Here is a 23615-nt window from a genome sequence, read left to right on the forward strand (position 1 = left end):
CAGGAAAGATATTGGCATAGACAGAGGAATGGCTGACAGACTGAAAGCAGCAAGTGGGAATAAAAGGGGCCTTTTCTGGTTGGCTGCCAGTGACTAGTAGTGTTCCTCAGGGGTCAGTATTGTTTGTCAGTGGTTTAGATAATGGAATCGATGGCTTTGTGGCAAAGTTTGCAGATTATACTAAGATAGGTGGAGGAATAGGTAGTGCTGAGGAAGCAACGCGATTGTGGCAAGACTTAGACAAATTGGAAGAATGGGCAAAGAAGTGGCAGATGGAATACAGTGTTGGGAAATGTATGCTCATGCATTTTGGTAAAAGGAACAATAGTGCAGACTATTAGCTTAACGGGGAGAATATCCAATCATCAGAGGTGCAGAGAGACTTAGAAGTCCTTGTGCAAGACTCCAAGAAAGTTAATTTACAGGTTGAGTCTGTGGTAAAGAAGGCAAATGCAAAGTTGACATTTCTTTTAAGGGGTATAGAATATAAAAGCAAGGAGATAATGTTGAGAATTTATAAGACGCTAGTCAGGCTGCACTTGGAGTATTGTCAACAGTTTTGGGCCCAATATCTCAGAAAGGATGTGTTGTCATTGGAGAGAGTCCAGAGGAGATTCAGGAGGATGATACTGGAAATGAAGGGGTTAACATATGAGGAGCATTTAGCAGATGGGAAGAATGCAAGGATTGAAACCTACCGAATATTGAAAGGACTAGATAGGGTGGATGTGGAGAGGATGGTTCCTATGGTGGAGGTATCCAGAATTAGAGGGCACAGCCTCAAAATCGAGGGGCGACCTTTTAGAACAGAGTTAAGGAGGAATATTTTTAGACAGAGAGTAATAAATCTGTGGAATGCCCTACCACAGACTGCGGAGGAGGCCAAGTCTGTGGGTATATTTAAGGTGGAAGTTGATCGTTTCCTGATTGGCCAGTGCATCAAAGGATATGTCAAGAAGGCAGGTGTATGGAGTTGAGTGGAATCCAGGCTCAGCCATGATGAAATGGCAGAGCAGACGATGGGCCGAGTGGCCTCATTCTGCTCCTATGTTTTATAGTCTTATGGTCTTGTATCCAGTCCCTTAGCATACCTTCCAGTAAGTTCCGACTACTGATGTCAGGCTCACCTGTCTATACCAAAACTGCACACATTTCTCCAAATTAGGCCTCACCAACGTCTTATATAATTTCAAAATAACCTCCCAACTCCTGTACTCGATGCATTGACTTATGAAAGCCAATGTACCAAATGCCTTCTTCACCACCCAATCTACCTGTGATGCCACATTAAAGGAATTATGGATCTGAATACCCAGATCCCTCTGTTCTACCACACCCCTTGGTACCCTAGTTCTCACTGTGTAAGACCTACTGTGCCTTGTCCTGCCAAAGTACAACACCTCACATTTGTCTGCGTTAAATTCCACCTGCCATTTTTAAGCCCAATTTCCCAGCTGGTACAAATCCTGCTGCAAGCTTTGAAAGTCTTCATCACTGTTAATTACACACCTAATCTTGGTGTCATCTGCAAATTTGCTGATATAGATGACAAACAAAAATGGACCCAGCACCGATCTTTGTGGCACACCCCTAGTTACAGGTCTCCAGTCAGAAAGGCAACCATCTAGTACCACACTGTGGCTTCTGAAGCGAAGCCAATGTCTAATCCAATTTACCACCTCATCTTGAATGCCGAGTGACTGACTAATGTCCCACACAGAACTTTGTCAAAGACTTTGTTAAAGTTCATGTAGACTACATCCAATGCCTTCATCAACTTTCCTGGTACCTTCCTTGGAAAAACTATGAGACTGATTAGACATGACTTACCATGCACAAAGCCATGTTGTTTATCCACAATCAGCTCCTGTCTATCCGAATACTTATATATCTGGTCCCTCAGAATACCTTCCAATAACTTACCCACCGTTGACGTCAGGTTCACTGGCCTATAATTTCCTGGCTTATTCTTGAGTCTTTCTTAAACAGCGGACCAACATTAGCTATATTCCAATCCGCTGGCACCCCATGTGTGACTAAGGATATTTTGAATATCTTGGTTAGGACCCCAACGATTTCTGCACTTGCCTTCCGCAGGATCTGAGGGAGCACATTGCCAAGCCCTGGGGACTTATCCAGCCTAATTTGCCTTAAGACAGTAAACACCTCCTCCCCTATAAACTGAATAGTGTCCATGAACTCACTGTTGCATTGCCTCACATCTATGGACTCTGTGTCCATCTCCCAAGTAAATACAGATGCAAAAAGTTACGATCTCTCCAATCTCTTTTGCTCCATATGTAAATTACTACTATGATGCTCATGAGGTCCAATTTTGTCCCTTGCTATCGTTTTGCTTTTAATACTCTGTAGAAGCCCTATGGATTCGCCTTCACCTTGCAACCTCACACCTTCTTTTAGCCCTTCTGATTTACTTGTTACGTATTTTCTTGCATTTCATATATTCCTCAAGAATGTCATTTGTTCCTGCCTGCCAATATCTGCTATGCACCTCCTTCTTTTTCTTAACCAAGGCCTCACTATCTCTCAAAAACCATGGTTCCATAAACCTGTTATCCTTGCCTTTTATTCTGATAGGAACATACAAACCCTGTACTTTCAAAATGTCACTTTTGAAGGTCTCCCACTTGCCAAGTACACCTTTGCCGGAAAACAACTTGTCCCAATCTACAAACAACAGGAATTCTGTAGATGCTGGAAATTCACCTACACTTCTCACGCTCTTAAACTTTTCGATGATTTTAAATTCCCTGGCCCCCACCGCTTTATTTTCACCATGGATGTCCAGTCCCTATATACTTCCATCCTCCATCAGGAAGGTCTCAAAGCTTTCTGCTTCTTTTTGGATTCCAGACCTAATCAGTTCCCCTCTACCACCACTCTGCTCCGTCTAGCGGAATTAGTCCTTACTCTTAATAATTTCTCCTTTGGCTCCTCCCACTTCCTCCAAACTAAAGGTGTAGCTATGGGCACCCGTATGGGTCCTAGCTAAGCCTGCCATTTTGTTGGCTTTGTGGAACAATCTATGTTCCAAACCTATTCTGGTATCTGTCCCCTACTTTTCCTTCACTACATCGACGACTGCATTGGCGCTGCTTCCTGCATGCATGCAGAGCTCCTTGACTTTATTAACTTTGCCTCCAACTTTCACCCTGCCCTCAAGTTTACCTGGTCCATTTCCGACACCTCCCTCCCCTTTCTAGATCTTTCTGTCTCTATCTCTGGAGACAGTTTATCTACTGATGTCTACTATAAGCCTACTGACTCTCACAGCTATCTGGACTATTCCTCTTCTCACCCTGTCTCTTGCAAAAACGCCATCCCCTTCTTGCAATTCCTCCGTCTCTGCTGCATCTGCTCTCAGGATGAGGCTTTTTATTCCAGGACGAGGGAGATGTCCTCCTTTTTTAAAGAAAGGGGCTTCCCTTCCTCCACCATCAACTCTGCTCTCAAATGTATCTCCCTCATTTCACGCACATCTGCTCTCACTCCATCCTCCCACTACCCCACTAGGAATAGTGTCCCCCTGGTCCTCACCTACCACCCCACCAGCCTCCGGGTCCAACATATTATTCTCCGTAACTTCCGCCACCTCCAACGGGATCCCACCACTAAGCACATCTTTCCCTCCCCCCACCCCACTTTCCGCAGGGATCGCTCCCTACGCAACTCCCTTGTCCATTCGTCTCCTCCATCCCTCCCCACTGATCTCCCTCCTGGCACTTATCCTTGTAAGCGGAACAAGTGCTACACATGCCCTTACACTTCCTCCCTCACCACCATTCAGGGCCCCAGACAGTCCTTCCAGGTGAGGCGACACTTCACCTGTGAGTCGACTGGGGTGATGTACTGTGTCCAGTGCTCCCGATATGGCCTTCTATATATTGGCGAGACCCGACGCAGACTGGGAGACCGCTTTGCTGAATATCTACGCTCTGTCCGCCAGAGAAAGCAGGATCTCCCAGTGGCCACACATTTTAATTCCACATCCCATTCCCATTCTGACATGTCTATCCACGGCCTCCTCTACTGTAAAGATGAAGCCACACTCAGGTTGGAGGAACAACACCTTATATTCCGTCTGGATAGCCTCCAACCTGATGGCATGAACATTGACTTCTCTAACTTCCGCTAATGCCCCACCTCCCCCTCGTACTCCATCTGTTATTTATCTTTATACACACATTCTTTCTCTCACTCTCCTTTTCCTCCCTCTGTCCCTCTGACTATACCCCTTGCCCATCCTCTGGTTCCCCCCCCCCTTGTCTTTCTCCCTGGATCTCCTGTCCCATGATCCTCTCATATCCCTTTTGCCAATCAACTGTCCAGCTCTTGGCTCCATCCCTCCCCCTCCTGTCTTCTCCTATCATTTTGGATCTTCCCCTCCCCCTCCCACTTTCAAATTTCTTACTAACTCTTTCCTTCAGTTAGTCCTGACGAAGGGTCTCGGCCTGAAACGTCGACTGTACCTCTTCCTAGAGATGCTGCCTGGCCTGCTGCGTTCACCAGCAACTTTGATTTGTGTTGCTTGTCCCAATCCACACTTGCCAGATCCTTTTTGACACCCTCAAAATTGGCCTTTCTCCAATTTAGAATGTCAACCCAAGGACTAGACCTATCCTTTTCCATAATTACCTTGAAACTAATGGCATTATGATCAATAGATGCAAAGTGTTCCCCTGCACAAACTTGTGTCACCTGCCCTCTCTCATTCCGTAGTAGGAGATCTAGTATCACACTCTCTCTAGATGGGACTTCTATGTACTGATTAAGGAAACTTTCCTCAACACACCTGACAACTTATTTTCCATCCAGCCCTTTTACAGTATGGGAGTTCCAGTTAATACGTGGAAAGTTAAGTTCACCTACTATCACAACCTTTTGTTTCTTGCAATCCCTCCACAAATTTGCTCCTCTATATCCTGCTGTTGGGTTGTCTGGAATATAAGCACATTAATGTAGTCATGTCTTTCTGAATCCTTAGTTCTACCCGTAAAACCTCATTAGATGAGCTCAGCAGTCTGTCTTGACTAAGCATTGCTGTGACATTTTCCTTGACTAGTAATGCCACACCTCCTCCTTTAATCCTTCCCTTTCAATCACATCTAAAGCAATAGATCTCCGGAACACTGAGCTGCCAGTCCAGTCCCTGCAACCAAGCCTCACTAATGGTCATAATTTCACATGCCGATCCATGCCATAAACTCATCCACCTTTCCTACAATACTCCTTACATTGAAATATACGCAGCTCAGAACTTTAGCCCCAGCATGCTCAAACTTTCAATTCCTGACTTTGTATGTGGGCTTAACAGCATCTGTCTCCACAATCACTCCACGGTCTGTTCTAGTGTTCTGGTTCTCATCCCCCTACAGCTCTAGTTTAACCCCGTCACCACCCTGCAGTACGAGCAAACCTTTCTGCTAGGAGATTAGTCCCCCTCCAGTTCAGAAGATGCAAACTGTCTCTTCTGTACAGATCCTACCTTTTCAGGAAGAGAGCCCAATGATCCAAAAATCCGACATCATCCCTCCTACATCAACTGTGTACCTACTTGTTAAACTAGGGGATCGGCTGTGCTGAATTGGATGTTGTGCAATGATCCACAGGTGATAAGAGAGCTTAAGGTTAAGGAACCCTGAGGGAACTGTGATCACAATATGATCGAGTTCACATTGAAATTTGAGTGGGAAAAATTAAAATCCGATGTGTCAGTATTTCAGTGGAATAAAGGAAATTACATTGGCGTGAGAGGGGAACTGGCCGAAGTTGACTGGAAAGAGACATTTACAGGAAGGACAGCAGAGCATCAATGGCTGGAGTTTCTGCAAAAAATGAGTGAAGTGCAAGATAGATATATTCCAAATAAGAAGAAATTTTCAAAGGGAAGAAGGACACTACCATGGCTGACAAGTGAAGTCAGAGCCAAAGTAAAAGCAAAAGAGAGAGCATACAATGAAGCCAGAGCTAGTGGGAAGATAGAGGATTGGGAAGCTTTTAAAAACTTGCAGAAGGAAACTAAGAGGGTCATTAGGAAAGAAAAGATTAATTATGAGAGGAAGCTGGCGACTAATATCAAAGAAGATAATAAAAGCTTTTTTAAGTATATAAAGGGTAAAAGAGTCAAGGGTAGATATAGGACCAATACAAAATGATGCTGGAGATATTGTAATGAGAGATGCAGAGATGGCAAAGGAACTGAATGCGTACTTTGCATCAGTCTTCACAGTGGAAGATGTCTGCAGTATACCGGACATTCAAGAGTGTCAGGGAAGTGAAGTTTGTGCAATGAAAATTACAACTGAGGAGTTTCTCAGGAAGCTTAATGGTCTGAGGGTGGATAAATCTCCTGGACCTGATGGAATGCACTCTTGGGTTCTGAAGGAAGTAGCTGGAGAGATTGCGGAGGCATTAATAATGATCTTTCAAGAATGGCTGATTCTGGCATTGTACCGGATGACTGGAAAATTGCAACTGCTACTCTGGTATTTAAGAAGGATGGGAGGCAGCAGAAAGGAAACTAGACCTTTTAGCCTGACATCAGTGGTTGGGAAGTTGTTGGGATCAATTGTTAGGGGTGAGATTACAAAGTACCTGGAGGCTCATGAGAAGATAGGCCAAAGCCAACATGGTTTCCTGAAAGGAAAATCAGCCTGATAAACCTACTGCAATTCTTTGAGGAAATTACAAGCAGGGTAGACAAAGGAGATGCAGTAGATGTGGTGTACTTGGATTTTCAAAAGGCCTTTGACAAGGTGCCGCACATGAGGCTGTTTAGCAAGATAAGAATCCATGGAATTACAGGGAAGTTACTAGCACGGGTGGAGCATAGGCTGGTCGACAGAAAACGGAGAGTGGGAATAAAGGCATCCTATTCTGGCTGGCTGCTGGTTACCAGTGGACTTCCACGGGGGTCGGTGTTGGGACTGCTGCTGTTTACAATGCATGTCAATGATTTAGACCAGGGAAGGCCAACCTTTTACATTCTCTGAGTCAATTTTTTCACTCACGAGTTCAGATGTGCCATACAACTCTTGTACCTCCATTCAGTTCTTGTAAAAATATGTTAATATAGAACTCGTGCGTGAAAAAATTGATGCATGGAATGTAAAAGGTTGGCCACTCCTGATTCAGACTATGGTATTAATAGAGAATTCAAAATGCAGAGATGCAAAGGGACTTGGGAGTCCTTGTGCTGGATACCCTAAAGGTTAACCTCCAGGTTGAGTCGGTGGTGAAGAAGGCGAATGCAATGTTAGCGTTCATTTCTAGAGGTATAGAATACAAGAGCAGGAATGTGACGTTGAGGCTCTATAAGGCACTCGTGAGACCACACTTGGAATATTGTGTGCAGTTTTGGGCTCCTTACTTTAGAAACGATATACCTACATTGGAGAGGGTTCAAAGAAGATACACAAGAATGATTCCAGGAATGAAAGAGTTACTGTATGAGGAACATCTGGCAGCTCTTGGGTTGTATTCCCTGGAGTTCAGGAGAATGAGGGTGGATCTCATAGAAACATTCTGGATTTTAAAAGACCTGAACAGATTAGATATGGCAAAGTTATTTCCCATGGTAGGGGATTCTAGGACAAGAGGGCACAACTTCAAGATTGAAGGACATCCATTTAGAACTGATATGCGGAGAAATTACTTTAGTTAGAGGGTGGTAAATCTGTGGAATTTGTTGCCATGAGCGGCTGTGGAGGCCAAGTCATTGGGTGTATTTAAGGCAGAGATAGATAGGTTCTTGATTAGCCAGGGCATCAAAGGGTATGGGGTGAAAGCAGGGAAGTGGAGATGACTGGAAGAATTGGATCAGCCCATGATTGAATGGTGGAGCAGACTCGATGGGCTGAATAGCCTACTTCTGCTCCTGTATCTTATGGTATTATGATCTTCCTAATTCTGGCCTCACTAGCATGTGACATGGGTAGCATCCTGAGATCACACCCCTGGAGGTCCTGTCCTTTAACTCAGCAACTAACTCCCTGAACTCACTTTGTAGGATCTTGTCGCCCAATTCTACCCATGTCATTGGTATTGATATGGACCATGACCTCGGGCTGCTCACCCTCACACTTAGAATGCTGTGGGTTCCATCTGAGATGTCCCAGACCCTGGCACCCAGGAGGTAACAAACTATCCTGGAATCCCATGCACCGCAGAACCTCCTTTCTATTCCCCTAACCAACGAATCCCCATCACTACAGCTTGCCTCTTCTTCTCCTGTCCTTTCTGAGTGACAGAGCCAGACTCAGTGCCATGGACCTGACCTCTGTGGCTTTCTTCTCCTAGGTTCCTTCCCCCCAACAGTATCCAAAGCAGTACAACTGGAGTTGAGGGGAACAGCCACAGCACCGGCTGCCTACCACCTTTCGCCCTCCTAATGCTCACTGAGTTACCTCCATCCTGCAACTTGGGTGTAATTACTTCCCTGTATGTCCTGTCTATCAACCCATCAGCCTCCCAAATTATCTGCAATTCATCCATTTCCATTTCCAGCTCCAACTCCATGCCATGGTCTGTTAGAAGCTGCAGCTGGTTGCTCTTCTTGCAGGTGTAGTCTCAGGGACACTGGAGGCCGCCCTGCCTTCCCACATCCTGCAAAAGGAGCATTCCACTGTCCTGCCTGGCATCCTAATGCTCTAAATGTTATGCTGTGCTTAATCTCTACTGTTCTATTTTCCAGATCAAATATCAATCTACAGGAATTAGTTTTATTACATTCTCAAGCAGAATTTTTAAAAAATTGAAAATCTTTGTTAATGGGACAAATAATAATTTGTAATTTTTAATGTTTTAACCTTTACAGACAATTTTACAAGTGATCATGATAAACCAATTATCAGACTTAACTCGTAGAATGAATACGCTTGGTCTGTAGTTTATTTTGCAATGAGAAACATGCAAATTAATACATTTATTTATTTATTTATTTATTTATTTACTTGGATACAGGCAGAACAGACCCTCCGAGCCTCGCCGCCCAGCAATCCCCTGATTTAATCCAAGCCTAATCATGGGACAATTTACAATGACCAAACCCTCATCCTCACAGGGAGAAAGTACAAACTCGTTACAGGCCACGGCAGCAATTGAACCCAGGATGTCTGTACTATCGTGGTGCCCTTGCAGATTGTGCAAGAAACTAGTCACATCCACTCTATTCAAAATATGTTAGTTTTCACAATGCAGGGTGATAGCATCTTGTAAATGGAACTATGACAAGTAAATAGAGCTAAAAATTTGGAAACCTTTATAAATATATACTTGACCACATAGTAAATTTAGGTACTAATAGTGTAAAGCAATGTTGTTGAATTTTCTTAATACTGATCTACAGTTTTGTAAAAACAAGCGGGTAAATATATAATTCTGTAACATTTCTGCATAAGCTATTTTCAATGCTGCAGTAACATAGCGTGTTAAGGAAAAAGTACATTTTAGAAGATGACTTTGTATTAATTCAATAGTATTATGTACTTTGTCTGGGGCTATTTCAAATGCAGATCAGTGTTATACCAGCAGTCTGACCCCAACCAACATGCTCAAGTCTTTATATTGGACCTTGCACCTTACTTTTCTGTTTCACATGAACGATCACCACCATTTGCTTCTTCACAACTGCTGGTCTGAGTTTTGGACCACTTCCCTCATTTAGCAGACCCCAAAGACACGGGTCCGTAGGGGTTGGCATTGGTCAGTAGGAATGCCGTAGGGCTGGGGGAGCATCACTATTCCTCCTGACTCCAATTCTTACACTTCATCTGTGTCAGGAATGTGAATGGATAAGTTCAAAGTAAATTTATAATCGAAGTACATATATGTCACCATATACAATTCAGAGATTCATTTTCTTGCAGGCATGCTCAGTGAACCCAAGAACCATATTCCAATCAATAAAAGACCACACTCATCAGGGCTAACAAACAACCAATGTGCAAAACACAACAAAATGCGCTCAGTGTTGGGGAGGGCTTTACCCATGTGGAGTGGGCCACAGCCACCACTTTTTGGAGGATTTTCCATTTAAGGGCATTGGTGTTTGCATGCCAGGCTGTGATGCAGCCAGTCAAAGTACTCTCCACTACACATCTATAGAAGTTTGTCAAAGTATTAGACAATACCTAAGGCTAAACTAGTTTCTTGGAAGTGATCATTTAAGTAGCATTCGACCCCTGCATTACCAAAGCAATCACCTTGAGAATATTTGGAACACAAGACATATGCTTGCAAAATATATCCTCTTGCTTAATATTGCTTAATTTTACAGTTTTGCTTACCTTTAAACTGGATACTCTTGTCAGGATAAAACTGAATGATTTTTACTATGCAATTCATAACTAATATGCAAATATTTTAGTATTCTCTGGCACGCTGAGTGGATTTCCTCTGCTTGTGAATAAGAGTGAACTTAAAAAAATTTCCTTCTTTTTCTGAGCCAATGCCCACTTCCCTCTTTGATCCTGTTGACTTTTCTTTCAGGAGGAAAGATTGTGGCTCACTTGGGAAATGATGGACCTACTCTGGTCAGAGCAAATGTAACGTTCAGTCTGGTGCTAGAACTACCTAGGTGTCAAAAGGAGGATGATAACGGTGACATCATTTATGATAGAAACTGCAAAAATGGTAAACTTACACTTCACACATAATGTATACAATAAATGTGCGGTCAGTCAGTGGCTTCAAACAACCTAATGGAATTGTGCAAGGAAAAGTGCTCTCAGAGCACTGACCCAGAACTTGGTGCCACATTTTGTAGTTTGTGCAACCCCAATAATTCATCTGAAATACAAGACCAAATATTCTATGTTTCTAGAATATATAAAAATCCAAAAAGGGATGGAATTGTTTCTGAGCAGACATTCTTTAACACTTGAAAATGCAGACTAAAAGCAATTTGAAACATTGTCTTTGAAGGGGTTTTATAATTCTGAATTAAATGTTTAAGCTTCTTGGCCAGTTCTACAAATTACACTGATTACTAATAATTCAAATATACTACAGAATGGAAATAATACTATTCATGGTGACTAGCAAAATGCAAACTAAAAGCTTCACGTTAGAAGTTAACCAAGTTATATTTGAGGAGTGCAATGAGGCCCAAATCCTTGTGTCTTTTAGTAAGACAGCTATTTGCAAAGCATGAGGAAGAGTGGTTGTGGAACAGATTGATGCTTGCATCACAACAGTCCTCATGCTGGGGACCTGTGGTGTGTCTAGGAAATTGCCACCACCAGATAGGTGTTCCAATCCCCTTCCTTTTCCACGTTTCAAAGGGACTGCAGCCTTTGTGACTTCCTGGCCCTCACTTCCATCCCACTGGTGCTCCCATCTTGTGGCACTTTTCCATGTAACCCCAGAAAGTGCGTACCTGTCCTTTCACCTTTTCCAAGAGCTATTCCTGAACCTGCAACTTCTACCTTCAGGAAGTTCAAGGGCAGAAGATGCATGGGATCACCATCACCAGCACAGATTTCAGTCCAATCACACACCATCCTCATTTGGAGTGCCTTTAACCAGGTGGACTGCAGCAACTCCAGAGAACTGAGGATGTGTATAAAGGCAGTCTTTTCTGGTGTCCCCCTCCAATCAAACCCAGACCTATAGGTTACTGATCATCAGTGAGAGCTCCATTGAGGATCAACGCTTATTTATCTATCATATGATGCATAAGTTACAAATGTATAAATGTTCATGTGTGTCCCCTGCTCAATGTGCTCAACTAGTCTGTAGTAAGCCAATACCACAGAAAAAGGTTTCTAGCTAATGTTTTCCCAGTCTAACAGAGATCTTAAATGGTTCAGTTCTAAAGGACTGTTATCTGTACATGCCTGTTACTTTGAGCATAACCCTGGAGTATTGGCTGAGTAAACTAAAGGAGCAACAGAAAATGGAAAACGGTCTCAACACCCTTAGCATAAAGGGGAAATAAAATCATAATGGCTTTCTTTGTCCATACCAACATGTACCTTTCCAAGTACAGGTAAACCAAGTTGCAGGGGAGGACATCGGGCAATTCCTGGCAACAGACAAGGTACTTAAGTTATCAGTTAGTACAAACAAAATCATTAACGTAGATTGAAGCAGATGCTTATACATTTAAAGTGACAGCTGGTATTGTGGTCATGATTTACGTAGAGCCATCAAGGTGGCAAAACGGCAACGCAGGGACAAAATCCAGTCACAGTTCTGCAACAATGACACACAGAGTATGACAAGGACTGCACACCATCACAGACTTCAACAGGAAAAGGAGCAATACAGCCAACATTGCCGCCTCACTCCCAAACGAGCTGAATGTTGTTTATACTCGATTTGAGGTTGATAGAACTGAACCCGAGGAGAGCCGCCAACAAGACCTGCTCCTTGGTCATCTCCGAGGCTGAGGTACGTTGAACATCTCAATGTGTCAACAACACAATGCAGCGGTGCCGAACGGCATCCCAGGGCACGTAGTCAAAGAGAGTGCGGAACAGCTGGCTGGTATGTTATGGACAGTTTTAATCATTTCCTGTCCCAGTGTGTAGTGCCCTCCTGTTTCAAATCATCCAACATTGTCTTTATATCTAAGAAACCCCAAGTAGCATGCCTGAACGATTGGCGCCCTGTCGCATTCACCTCAATTAGAGGCTGGTTAAAGACTACATCTGCAGTACACTACCCCCCACACAGGACCCCTACAATTCGCCTACCGACAGAACCTGTCTACCAATGAAGCCATAGCCACAGCCCTGCACGGCATCCTCACTCACCTGGAGAAGAGGGATGCTTATGTTAGAATACTGTTCCTGGACTACAGTTCAGCCTTCAACACCATAATTCCCTCCAGACTTGACAGGAAGCTCAGAGACCTCAGCCTTCATCCCACCTTGTGCAGCTGGATCCTGGACCCTATCGGATCGCCAACGGGTGGTAAGGATGTGCTCCCTCACCTCTGCCCCTCTGACCCTCTGACCCTCAACACAGGTGACTTCAAGGGTTGTGTTCTGAGTCCCTTTCTCTACTCCCTTTACATCCATGACTTGATCAGCCTTATTTCTAGTGGTGATGAGACAGCCTACAGAGGAGAGATTGACACCCTGACACAGTGGTGCCAAGAAAACAACCTCTCCCTCAATGTCCAAAGAAACGAAAGAGCAGGTTATGGATAACAGGAAGAACAGAGACAGGCTCAGCCCAATCAACATCAGTGGGTCTGCAGTTGAGAGGGTGAGTAGTTTCAAATTCCTCGGTATACACATCACCAAAGATCTCACCTGGACTGTACACACCAGCTTTCTGGCAAAAAAAAAGCACAACAGCGTCTCTTCCATCTCAGGCAACTGAAGAAGTTTGGCATGAGCCCCCAAATCCTCAAGACCATCTACAGGGGCACCATTGGGAGCACATCTGTGGACGTGAACTTCCCTCAGCTGAGGACATTTATCACAGCAGATGCAGAAAGAAGGCCTGGAAGATCACTGGGGACACCAGTCACCCCAACGGTTCCAGCTGTTTCTGTCTGGCAAGTATACCGCAGCATTAAAGCCAGGACCAACAGGCTATTGGACAGCTTCTTTCTTCAAGCCATTAGACTTTTAAATTCACATGTCTACATTGCGACAAAGTCATAAAACAAAGAATTTTGTTCCCTCACGTTGTGGGATGGATGTAAGATTTAAATCAATTCTACATACTGCAATGTACAGTATTGAGTAAACTTTCACAATCAGTAGATAACAACTACTCTGATAATGAGAGAAATGTGTTCTTATTGGGACCTACTAAAAAGGTCTTTGATCTTGCAACTACAACTCTCACCATCTTTTTCAGACAAATAGTTTATTTTTTTATAGTTGATCAATTAATTCTAATGTCAGGAGGAGCCTTGCTCCATTAGTTAGGCCAACTCTTAACAACTGAGGCAAATAAGATCTTTCCCACACTTGGGAATGAAAAACAAATCTCATCTATTTTCCCTGAAGGACAAATAGGAATCTTAAGGTAACAATGGAACAATGACATGATTTGCCAAGTTAGTTTTATACTCCACATTGTTGATTGGTTTGATGCAAACTATTAATGGAGAATATGATTCGGAAATGATTAATCTGGTAGGCATATTTCTGAGTGTACTGTAATTAGCAGTGACTTTTCCTCAGATGGTTCAGTTCATTCTTTCATATGACAGCATCATCTCGCAGTGACTCCTATTTCTGATTTGTCCCGGAATGATAGAGCGGAGGAAGGGGAAAACAGAAATAAATCTAAGATAGTGAGCAGTAAAGATGTCAGGAAAGACAGGCAGGTGATGGGGCAAATTTGTAGACATTGGGATGAGTTGCAGTGCAATAAAGTTGCAGTGAAATCGAAGCAAAAAGTATCAAATACTGGTCTTAAGGTGTTATATTTAAATGCACGCAGCATAAGGAATAAGGTGGATGATCTTGTCGTACAGGTACAGATTGGCAGGTATGATATTGTGGCCATCACTGAGACCTGGCTAAAGGATGCATGTCTCTGGGAGCTGAACGTCCAAGGATACACAGTGTATCGGAAGGATAGGAAGGTAGGCAGAGGGGGTGGCGTGGCTTTATTGGTAAGAAATTATATTAAATCATTAGAAAGAGGTGATATAGGATCAGAAGGTGCAGAATCTTTATGGGTTGAGCTAAGAAATCGCAGGGGTAAAAGGACCCTGATGGCAGTTATTTATAGGCCTCCAAACAGCTGCAGGGATGTGGACTACAAATTACAACTGGAAATAGAAAAGGCTTGTCAGAAGGGCAGTGTTATGATAATTGTGGGGGATTTTAACATGCGAGTGGATTGGGAAAATCAGGTCAGCACTGGATCTCAAGAGAGAGAATTTGTAGAATGTCTGCGAGATGGCTTTTTAGAACAGCTTGTTGTTGAGCCCACTAGGGGATGGGCTGTACTGGATTGGGTATTGTGTAATGAACCAGTGATGATTAGAGAGATTGAGGTGAAGGAACCCTTAGGAGTCAGTGATCATAACATGATTGAGTTCACTGTGAAATTAGAAAAAGAGAAGCCGAAATCTGATGTGTCGGTGTTTCAGTGGAGTAAAGGAAATTACAGTGGCATGAGAGAGGAACTGGCCAAAGTTGACTGGAAAGGGACACTGGCGGGAAAGACAGCGGAGCAGCAGTGGCTGGAGTTTATGCGAGAAATGAGGAATGTGCAAGACAGGTATAATCCAAAAAAGAAGAAATTTTCGAGTGGAAAAAGGATGCAACCGTGGTTGACAAGAGAAGTCAAAGCCAAAGTTAAAGCAAAGGAGAGGGCATACAAGGAAGCAAAAATTAGTGGGAAGACAGAGGATTGGGAAGTTTTTAAAACCTTACAAAAGGAAACCAAGAAGGTTATTAAGAGAGAAAAGATTAACTATGAAAGGAAGCTAGCAAATAATATCAAAGAGGATACTAAAAGCTTTTTCAAGTATATAAAGAGTAAAAGACAGGTGAGAGTAGATATAGGACCAATAGAAAATGATGCTGGAGAAATTGTAATGGGAAATAAGGACTTGGCAGAGAAACTGAACGAGTATTTTGCATCAGTCTTCACTGAGGAAGACATTAGCAGTATACCGGACACTCAAGGGTGGCAGGGAAGAGAAGTGTGCGCAGTCACAATTATGACAGAGAAAGTACTCAGGAAGCTGAATAGGCTAAAGGTAGATAAATCTCCTGGACCAGATGGAATTCACCCTCGTGTTCTGAAGGAAGCAGCTGTGGAGATTGCGGAGGCATTAGCGATGATCTTTCAAAAGTCGACAGATTCTGGCATGGTTCTGGAAGACTGGAAGATTGCAAATGTCACTCCGCTATTTAAGAAGGGGGCAAGGAAGCAAAAAGGAAATTATAGACCTGTTAGCTTGACATCGGTGGTTGGGAAGTTGTTGGAGTCGATTGTCAAGGATGAGGTTACAGAGTACCTGGAGGCATATGACAAGATAGGCAGAACTCAGCATGGATTCCTTAAAGGAAAATCCTGCCTGACAAACCTATTACAATTTTTTGAGGAAATTACCAATAGGCTAGACAAGAGAGATGCAGTGGATGTTGTGTATTTGGATTTTCAGAAGGCCTTTGACAAGGTGCCAGACATGAGGCTACTTAACAAGATAAGAGCCCATGGAATTACGGGAAAGTTACATACGTGGATAGAGCGTTGGCTGATTGGCAGGAAACAGAGAGTGGGAATAAAGGGATCCTGTTCTGGTTGGCTGCCGGTTACCAGTGGTGTTCCACAGGGGTCCGTGTTGGGGCCGCTTCTTTTTACATTGTACATCAATGATTTGGATTATGGAATAGATGGCTTTGTGACTAAGTTTGCTGACGATACGAAGATAGGTGGGGGGGCTGGTAGTGCTGAGGAAATGGAGAGTCTGCAGAGAGACTTGGATAGATTGGAAGAATGGGCAGAGAAGTGGCAAATGTAGTACAAACAACAGGAATTCTGCAGATGCTGGAAATTCAAGCAACACACATCAAAGTTGCTGGTGAACGCAGCAGGCCAAGCAGCATCTATAGGAAGAGGCGCAGTCGACGTTTCAGGCCGAGACCCTTCGTCAGGACTAACTGAAGGAAGTACAATGAAGTACAATGTTGGAAAGTGTATGGTTATGCACTTTGGCAGAAAAAATAAACAGGCAGACTATTATTTAAATGGGGAAATAATTCAAAGTTCTGAGATGCAACGGGACTTGAGAGTCCTTGTACAGGATATCCTTAAAGTTAACCTCCAGATTGAGTCGGTAGTGAAGAAGGCGAAGGCAATGTTGGCATTCATTTCTAGAGGAATAGAGTATAGGAGCAGGGATGTGATGTTGAAGCTCTATAAGGCGCTGGTGAGACCTCACTTGGAGTACTGTGGGCAGTTTTGGTCTCCTTATTTAAGAAAGGATGTGCTGACATTAGAGACGGTACAGAGAAGATTCACTAGAATGATTCCGGGAATGAGAGGGTTAACATATGAGGAACGTTTGTCCGCTCTTGGACTGTATTCCTTGGAGTTTAGAAGAATGAGGGGAGACCTCATAGAAACATTTCGAATGTTAAAAGGCATGGACAGAGTGGATGTGGCAAAGTTGTTTCCCATGATGGGGGAGTCTAGTATGAGAGGGCATGACTTCAGGATTGAAGGGCGCCCATTCAGAACAGAAATGCGAAGAAATTTTTTTAGTCGGTGGGTGGTGAATCTATGGAATTTGTTGCCACGGGCAGCAGTGGAGGCCAAGTCATTGGGTTTATTTAAGGGTGTATTTAAATTAATAGATATCTGAGTAGCCAGGGCATCAAAGGTTATGGTGAGAAGGCGGGGGAGTGGGACTAAATGGGAGAATGGATCATCTCATGATAAAATGGCGGAGCAGACTCGATGGGCCGAATGGCCTACTTCTGCTCCTTTGTCTTATGATCTTATGGTCACAATGAAAATCAGATGACTTTTAAAATGTTTTATTTTGTAGGTATTCAACAAGATATTTTAATGATAAAATCATGCTGATTTATAACAATTCATAACTTTTCTGTCATGTGGAGATCTAAAGAATAACATTTTGTTTTATTGGAAGACGTGCGTAGATTTCTAAAGATGACACACGAATGGTACTAACAAAACCTTTTATTTTTCAGTATCTATATTCTTTCCGGGTCAATACGTGTATAACTGGACTTCCTGGATTGATGACTATGGTTGGTTTAACTGCACCAAATTTTCCAAATGTAACATCTTCCCAGATGGACAAATCTTTCCCAGACAATTAGACTGGAGACGCAGAAATTTTGTTTATATTTGGCACACGCAAGGTGAGTACAAAAACATTTCCTTCAAGTCTCTAATTATTCCCTTGAGATAATCTCCTAAATAAAACTGTTTGATATTCAGGCCAATACTATCAAAGAACTGGGGGCACCAGTATGACCCTTTCAATCAATACGACCAACATCACTCTTGGTGACCATTTGATGGAGGTGTCTGTTTATCGAAGAGATCATCACAGAAGAAAATACACCCCCATTGCAACGGCAAGTGACCCATACACTGTTACAGGTGAGTTTGAGATGTCCGCCATCGGCCCGTCAATGACCCGTTCTTCTGAATTCCAGCGAGTATAGTCTCAGATGACTCAATTTCCTTACTCAAGTACAGAGGCCAGGTCTGCATGCAAGTCAAGTCAAGTGACTTTTTATTGTCATTTCGACCATAACTGCTGGTACAGTACACAGTAAAAACGAGACAACGTTTTTCAGGACCATGGTGCTACATGAAACAATACAAAAACTAAACTGAACTACGTAAAACAACACAAAACTGCACTAGACTACAGACCTACCCAGGACTGCATAAAGTGCACAAAACAGTGCAGGCATTACAATAAATAATAAACAAGACAATAGGCACAGTAGAGGGCAGTAGGTTATGTCAGTCCAGGCTCTGGGTATTGAGGAGTCTGATGGCTTGGGGGAAGAAACTGTTACATAGTCTGGTCATGAGAGCTCGAATGCTTCGGTGCCTTTTGCCAGATGGCAGGAGGGAGAAGAGTTTGTATGAGGGGTGCGTGGGGTCCTTCATAATGCTGTTTGCTTTACGGATGCAGCGTGTGGTGTAAATGTCTGTGATGGCGGGAGGAGAGACCCCGATGATCTTCTTTGCTGACCTCACTATCCACTCCAGTTGTGACCTCACCAGTACCCTGTACAGTTGTAGCATTATCTCCCTGCTCTTAAATTCATTCTCTGTAGCAATGAAGGCCATAGCATTCCATTTGCCTTTTTGTTAAACTGTTGCACCTGCAAACCAACCTTTTGTGATTCACACACAAACACTACCGAGTCCCTTGCACAACAGCATGCTGCAATCTTTCATCATTGAAATAATAATCTGAACTCACATTTACCAGCATTGTATTCTATCTGTTAGACCCTTGCTCACTCACTGAATCTAAATGTATCTCTCTGAAGTCTCTGCACATCCTCTGCACAATTTTCTTTTCCACTCAATTTAGTGTCATTAGCAAACTTTGATACACTACACTCAATCCCCTCTTCCAAATCATTAACGTATATTGTGAACTGTTGCGTAGATTTTAAGTGTATAATTTCACTCACCTCAACTCTGAACTGATTCCACAATCAATGGTCTCACTTTCAAGGACCCTACATCTCATGTTCTCAGTATTATCTATCTTTCTATCGATCTATCTGTCTACCTGTGATCTACAGCATCTACCATCTATCTATCAATTATCTGTCTATTGTTTGATTTTTTTGTGCGTTTGCACAGTCTTTTTCACATTGCCTGTTTGTCAGTCTTTGTGTGTAGTTTTTACTGTCTCTCCTGTATTTCTTTATTCTACTGAAATGCCTGCAAGAAAATGAATCTCAGGGTAGTAGATGGCAACATATACATATCTCGATAATAAACTTGCTTTGAACTTTTTGAACTTTGAAGTGGCAAGGCCAGCATGTATAGTCAGGGCCCAGACTGTGAACTGCCTTCTTAAAACAGTGTAGACTGACTGTTGAAAGAATTCAGCAATAAAGGAGAATAGAGTTAGGTCTGGAGAATATAATGAAGAATGGAGAGTAACCTGGAGAGATTAATGAAAAATGGAGAATTATCCAGAGAGAATAATGAAGAATGAAGAGTGACCTGGAGAGAATAATGAAGAATGGAGAGTGACCTGGAGAGAATAATGAAGAATGAAAAGTAATCTGGAGAGAATAATGAAGAGTGACCTGGAGAAAATAATGAAGAACAGAGAGTGGCCCAGAGAGAATAATGAAGAATGGAGAGTAACCTGGAGAGAATAATGAAGAATGAAGAGTGATCTGGAGAAAATAATGAAGAATGAAAAGTAATCTGGAGAGAATAATGAAGAGTGACCTGGAGAAAATAATGAAGAACAGAGAGTGACCCAGAGAGAATAATGAAGAATGGAGAGTAACCTGGAGAGAATAATGAAGAATGAAGAGTGATCTGGAGAAAATAATGAAGAATGAAAAGTAATCTGGAGAGAATAATGAAGAGTGACCTGGAGAAAATAACGAAGAACAGAGAGTGACCCAGAGAGAATAATGAAGAATGGAGAGTAACCTGGAGAGAATAATGAAGAATGGAGAATTGTCCAGAGAGAATAATGAAGAATGGAGAGTGATCTGGAGAGAATAGTGTACGTATGTGCTGTCCCACAATTGTCCTGAAGAGAATCAGAATCCGGTTTGTTATCACCAGCATATGTTGTGAAATTTGTTAACTTAGCAGCAATATATAAAATAGGAAGAAAAAAATAAGTAAATCAATTACAATAAGTATATGTATAGTAAATAGATTAAAAATAGTGCAGAAATAATATTAAAAAAAGGTGAGGTAGGGTTTATGGGTTCAATGTCCATTTAGGAATTGGATGGCAGAGGGGAAGAAGTTGTTCCTGAATCATTGAGTGTGTGCCTTTAGGCTTCTGTACCTCCTTCCTGATGGTAACAATGAGAAGAGGGTATATTCTGGGTGACAGGGGTCTTTAATAATGGATGCTGCCTTTATGAGGCACCACTCCTTGAAGATGTCTTGGATACTACAGAGGCTAATATCCAAGATGGAACTGACTAATTTTACAACTTTCTGTAGCCTTTTTCAGTCCTGTGCAGTAGCCCCCACCCCATACCAGACAGTGATGCAGCTTGTCAGAATGCTCTCCATGGTACTTCTATAGAAGTTTTCAAGTGTTTCAGGTGACAAATCAAATCTCCTCAAACTCCTACTGAAATATGGTGCTATCTTGCCTTCTTTATCGCTGCATTGATATGTTGGGACCAGGTTAGATTCTCAGAGCCTTGATATCCAGGAACTTGAAATTGCTCACTCTCTCCACTTCTGATCCTTCTATGGGAATTGGTTGGTGTTCCCTTGCCTTACCCTTCCTGAAGTCCACAATCAGTTTTTTCGTCTTACTGACATTGAGTGCCAGGTTGTTGCTGCGACACCACTCAACTAGCCGGCATACCTCACTCCTGTACGCTCTCCCATCTCCATCTGAGATTCTCCCAGCAAAGGTTGTATCATAAGCAAATTTATAGATGGTATTTGAGCTATACCGAGCCACATATTCAAGGGTATAGAAAGAGTAAAGCAGTGGGTTAAGCACACACCGCTGAGGTGCACCAGTGTTGATCATCAGCAAGGAGGAGATATTATCACCAATCCGCACAGATTGTGGTCTTCTGGTCAGGAAGTCGAGGATCCAATTACAGAGAGAGGTACAGAGGCCCAGGTTCTGTAGCTTATCAATCAGGACTGTGGGAATAATGGTGTAAGTCCTTAAGAGTAAGGACTTAAAAGATACTAGTTTAATTGGTTTCTGTAAATTGCTCTTAATTGTAGGTGAGTGATGGGAGAATCAGGATGGCATTAGTTGGCATGTAGAAGAGAATACAGCAAAACAAGTGGGAGAAAGGGTTAACTGGTCTTGCCCTGGAGGCCAATATAGACTCACTGAACAGAATGGCACAAGAAAATATGCCTGAGGTCAAAATATGGCCAACAGAATGACCTGACCCACACTGCCCTGGAAGGCCCCATTCAGATCAGAGGCAAATTGAATAGTGTTAAATGAGAGCTTCCAGGATTCTGACTGTAACACTTGTGCAGCACCAGTCTTATCCTGTGTGACTAGTCGCTGAAGTCTTCAGAAAACCAAATTACACCAGGTGCTAGTAGGAATCAGAAGCCTCTAGGTATTGGAAGGAGGCAGTGAATAGAAACCACACACTTTTGGAAATGAGGTTTTGTTTTATAAGAAAAAAACAGTATGTACAAAATATTTACATGAGCAAAACAATTCAAAATTCAAACATTCTGTTTAGGTTCCAAATCTTAGATATCAAACCACAACAAATTCTTTGTTAATTAGAATCAGTGATATTCATTAGAATAACCTTTGTCACTCCAGTTTATCTAACCAATTAGATCTGGTGTTATTCCCTATTTAAAAGTTTACAGACTAAACTTTCCTTCTTACTTATCCGTAGTTAGTTAGAAATCCAAATATAATTCCTATTCTTGAATATTATAGTTAACTTCAGTTTCAGTTCCAGGCAGTATACCTACAAGTTTAAATTCAAATTCAAAAATATATACACAGTTTAGCACTTTTCTCAACAATTCTCCAACATGACAACTTTTAAACAAAGTAAATCTTATTCAGTAACTTATCAAAGTCTTTGCAAAAATAATCAGTTCTTGCAGAAAATCAAATTCGGATTCTTCCAATGAAGATAAACTTATACATCTAACAGTATGAAATCCTCTGCGTCATTACATCTTTCCTTCCCGCACTCCTCCTTCATCTGAGTGGCTCGCCATTGTGTTTCTTGGATTCGTTGGAATGAAATAGTTTATCATCCACAGAAAGTCAATTTACAAACTTGTACAAAGCTTGACCAAATGCCTTGGTATGGTTTTGCAGAATTGATTCCCGACTACATGGTAGGGATTTTGGAATTGTCCCTCCAGAGTCTCACCCTGAGGGTTTCAAGTTAGTAGGGTAAAAATACTCACTACTAATTCCACTCTTAACAGTTCATGCCTTCAGCTTCTAATCGTTGCTGTGCTTCTCTCCTGATCTATCCTGTGTCCAACCCACCCCACCCTCCCAGAGCATTCTTCCCCAAATTCTTTTTTTATATCAGTAAGCCTTGTTTTCATCCCTCCACAGGTAGAACTTCCTAACAATGCAAATTTGGATTTAATTAACCTGGGGTACATGACCCCAAAACACTGGAGAGTAATTAGCATCCAAGAGAGAATGACATGCGATTTGAAGTAGGATTTGGAACTGAGAGTATTGCTGTCTTTGTTTCTCCTGTGGTAAAAATCACTGTGTAGCGCAGTGATGTTGCATTAACATCAGTAAAGATGAACAGTACACTTCCCTATCCTCGCCCTTGGTTCCCACACCAATTAAAATCTCCATCTATCCCAACTTTAAGCAAACTCAAGGATTCGGTTTCCACAACTTTCTGAGGCCAGGAATTCCAAAGACTCACAATCATTTCAGAAAAGATGTTCTCCCCATCTCAGCCTTAAATAGATATCCCTTTATTCTCAAATGGTCCCCTCTTGTTTTTGACTCCCATACGAGGAGAATGTACCCACAGCACTTACCCATTTAGAATCCCCTAAGAAAAAAAAAATCTTCTCCAATAAATTTCACTTAGTTCAAAGTCAAGTCATTTGACCTTTCCTTATCAGGCAATCTGTCTATAGCTAGATATAAATAACATTGAAAGAGTACAGAGAAAATTTGCAAGGATGTTGCTGGGATTGGAGGACCTGAGTTATAAGGAAAGATTGAATAGGTTAGAATTTTATTCCTTAGAAGAATGACAGGAGATTTGATAGAGATATACAAAATTATGAGAGGTATAGATAGGGTAAATCCATGTAGGCTTTTTCCACTGATGTTGAGTGGGACTACGACTAGAGGTCATGGATTAGGGGTGAAAGGTGAAAAGTTTAAGGGGAATGTGAGGTGAAACTTCCTCATTCAGAGGGTCATGAGAGTGTGGAATGAGCTGTCAGCA

At 42.4% G+C, this 23615-nt stretch overlaps 1 protein-coding gene across 1 annotated transcript in view; it reads left to right on the forward strand.

Annotated features, from left to right (window-relative positions):
• The window catches only part of LOC134357925 (protein QNR-71-like), a 92120-nt gene that overhangs the window by 14628 nt on the left and 53877 nt on the right, over positions 1-23615 (forward strand). Inside the window, exons 3-5 of the mRNA XM_063069703.1 lie at positions 10510-10653; positions 17667-17840; positions 17920-18084. Of these exons, the coding sequence (XP_062925773.1) occupies positions 10510-10653; positions 17667-17840; positions 17920-18084 (483 nt within the window). The remainder of the gene's footprint in view (positions 1-10509; positions 10654-17666; positions 17841-17919; positions 18085-23615) is intronic.

The sequence above is a fragment of the Mobula hypostoma genome, chromosome 17 (genome assembly GCF_963921235.1).
Source record: "Mobula hypostoma chromosome 17, sMobHyp1.1, whole genome shotgun sequence".
NCBI classification, from domain to species: domain Eukaryota; kingdom Metazoa; phylum Chordata; class Chondrichthyes; order Myliobatiformes; family Myliobatidae; genus Mobula; species Mobula hypostoma.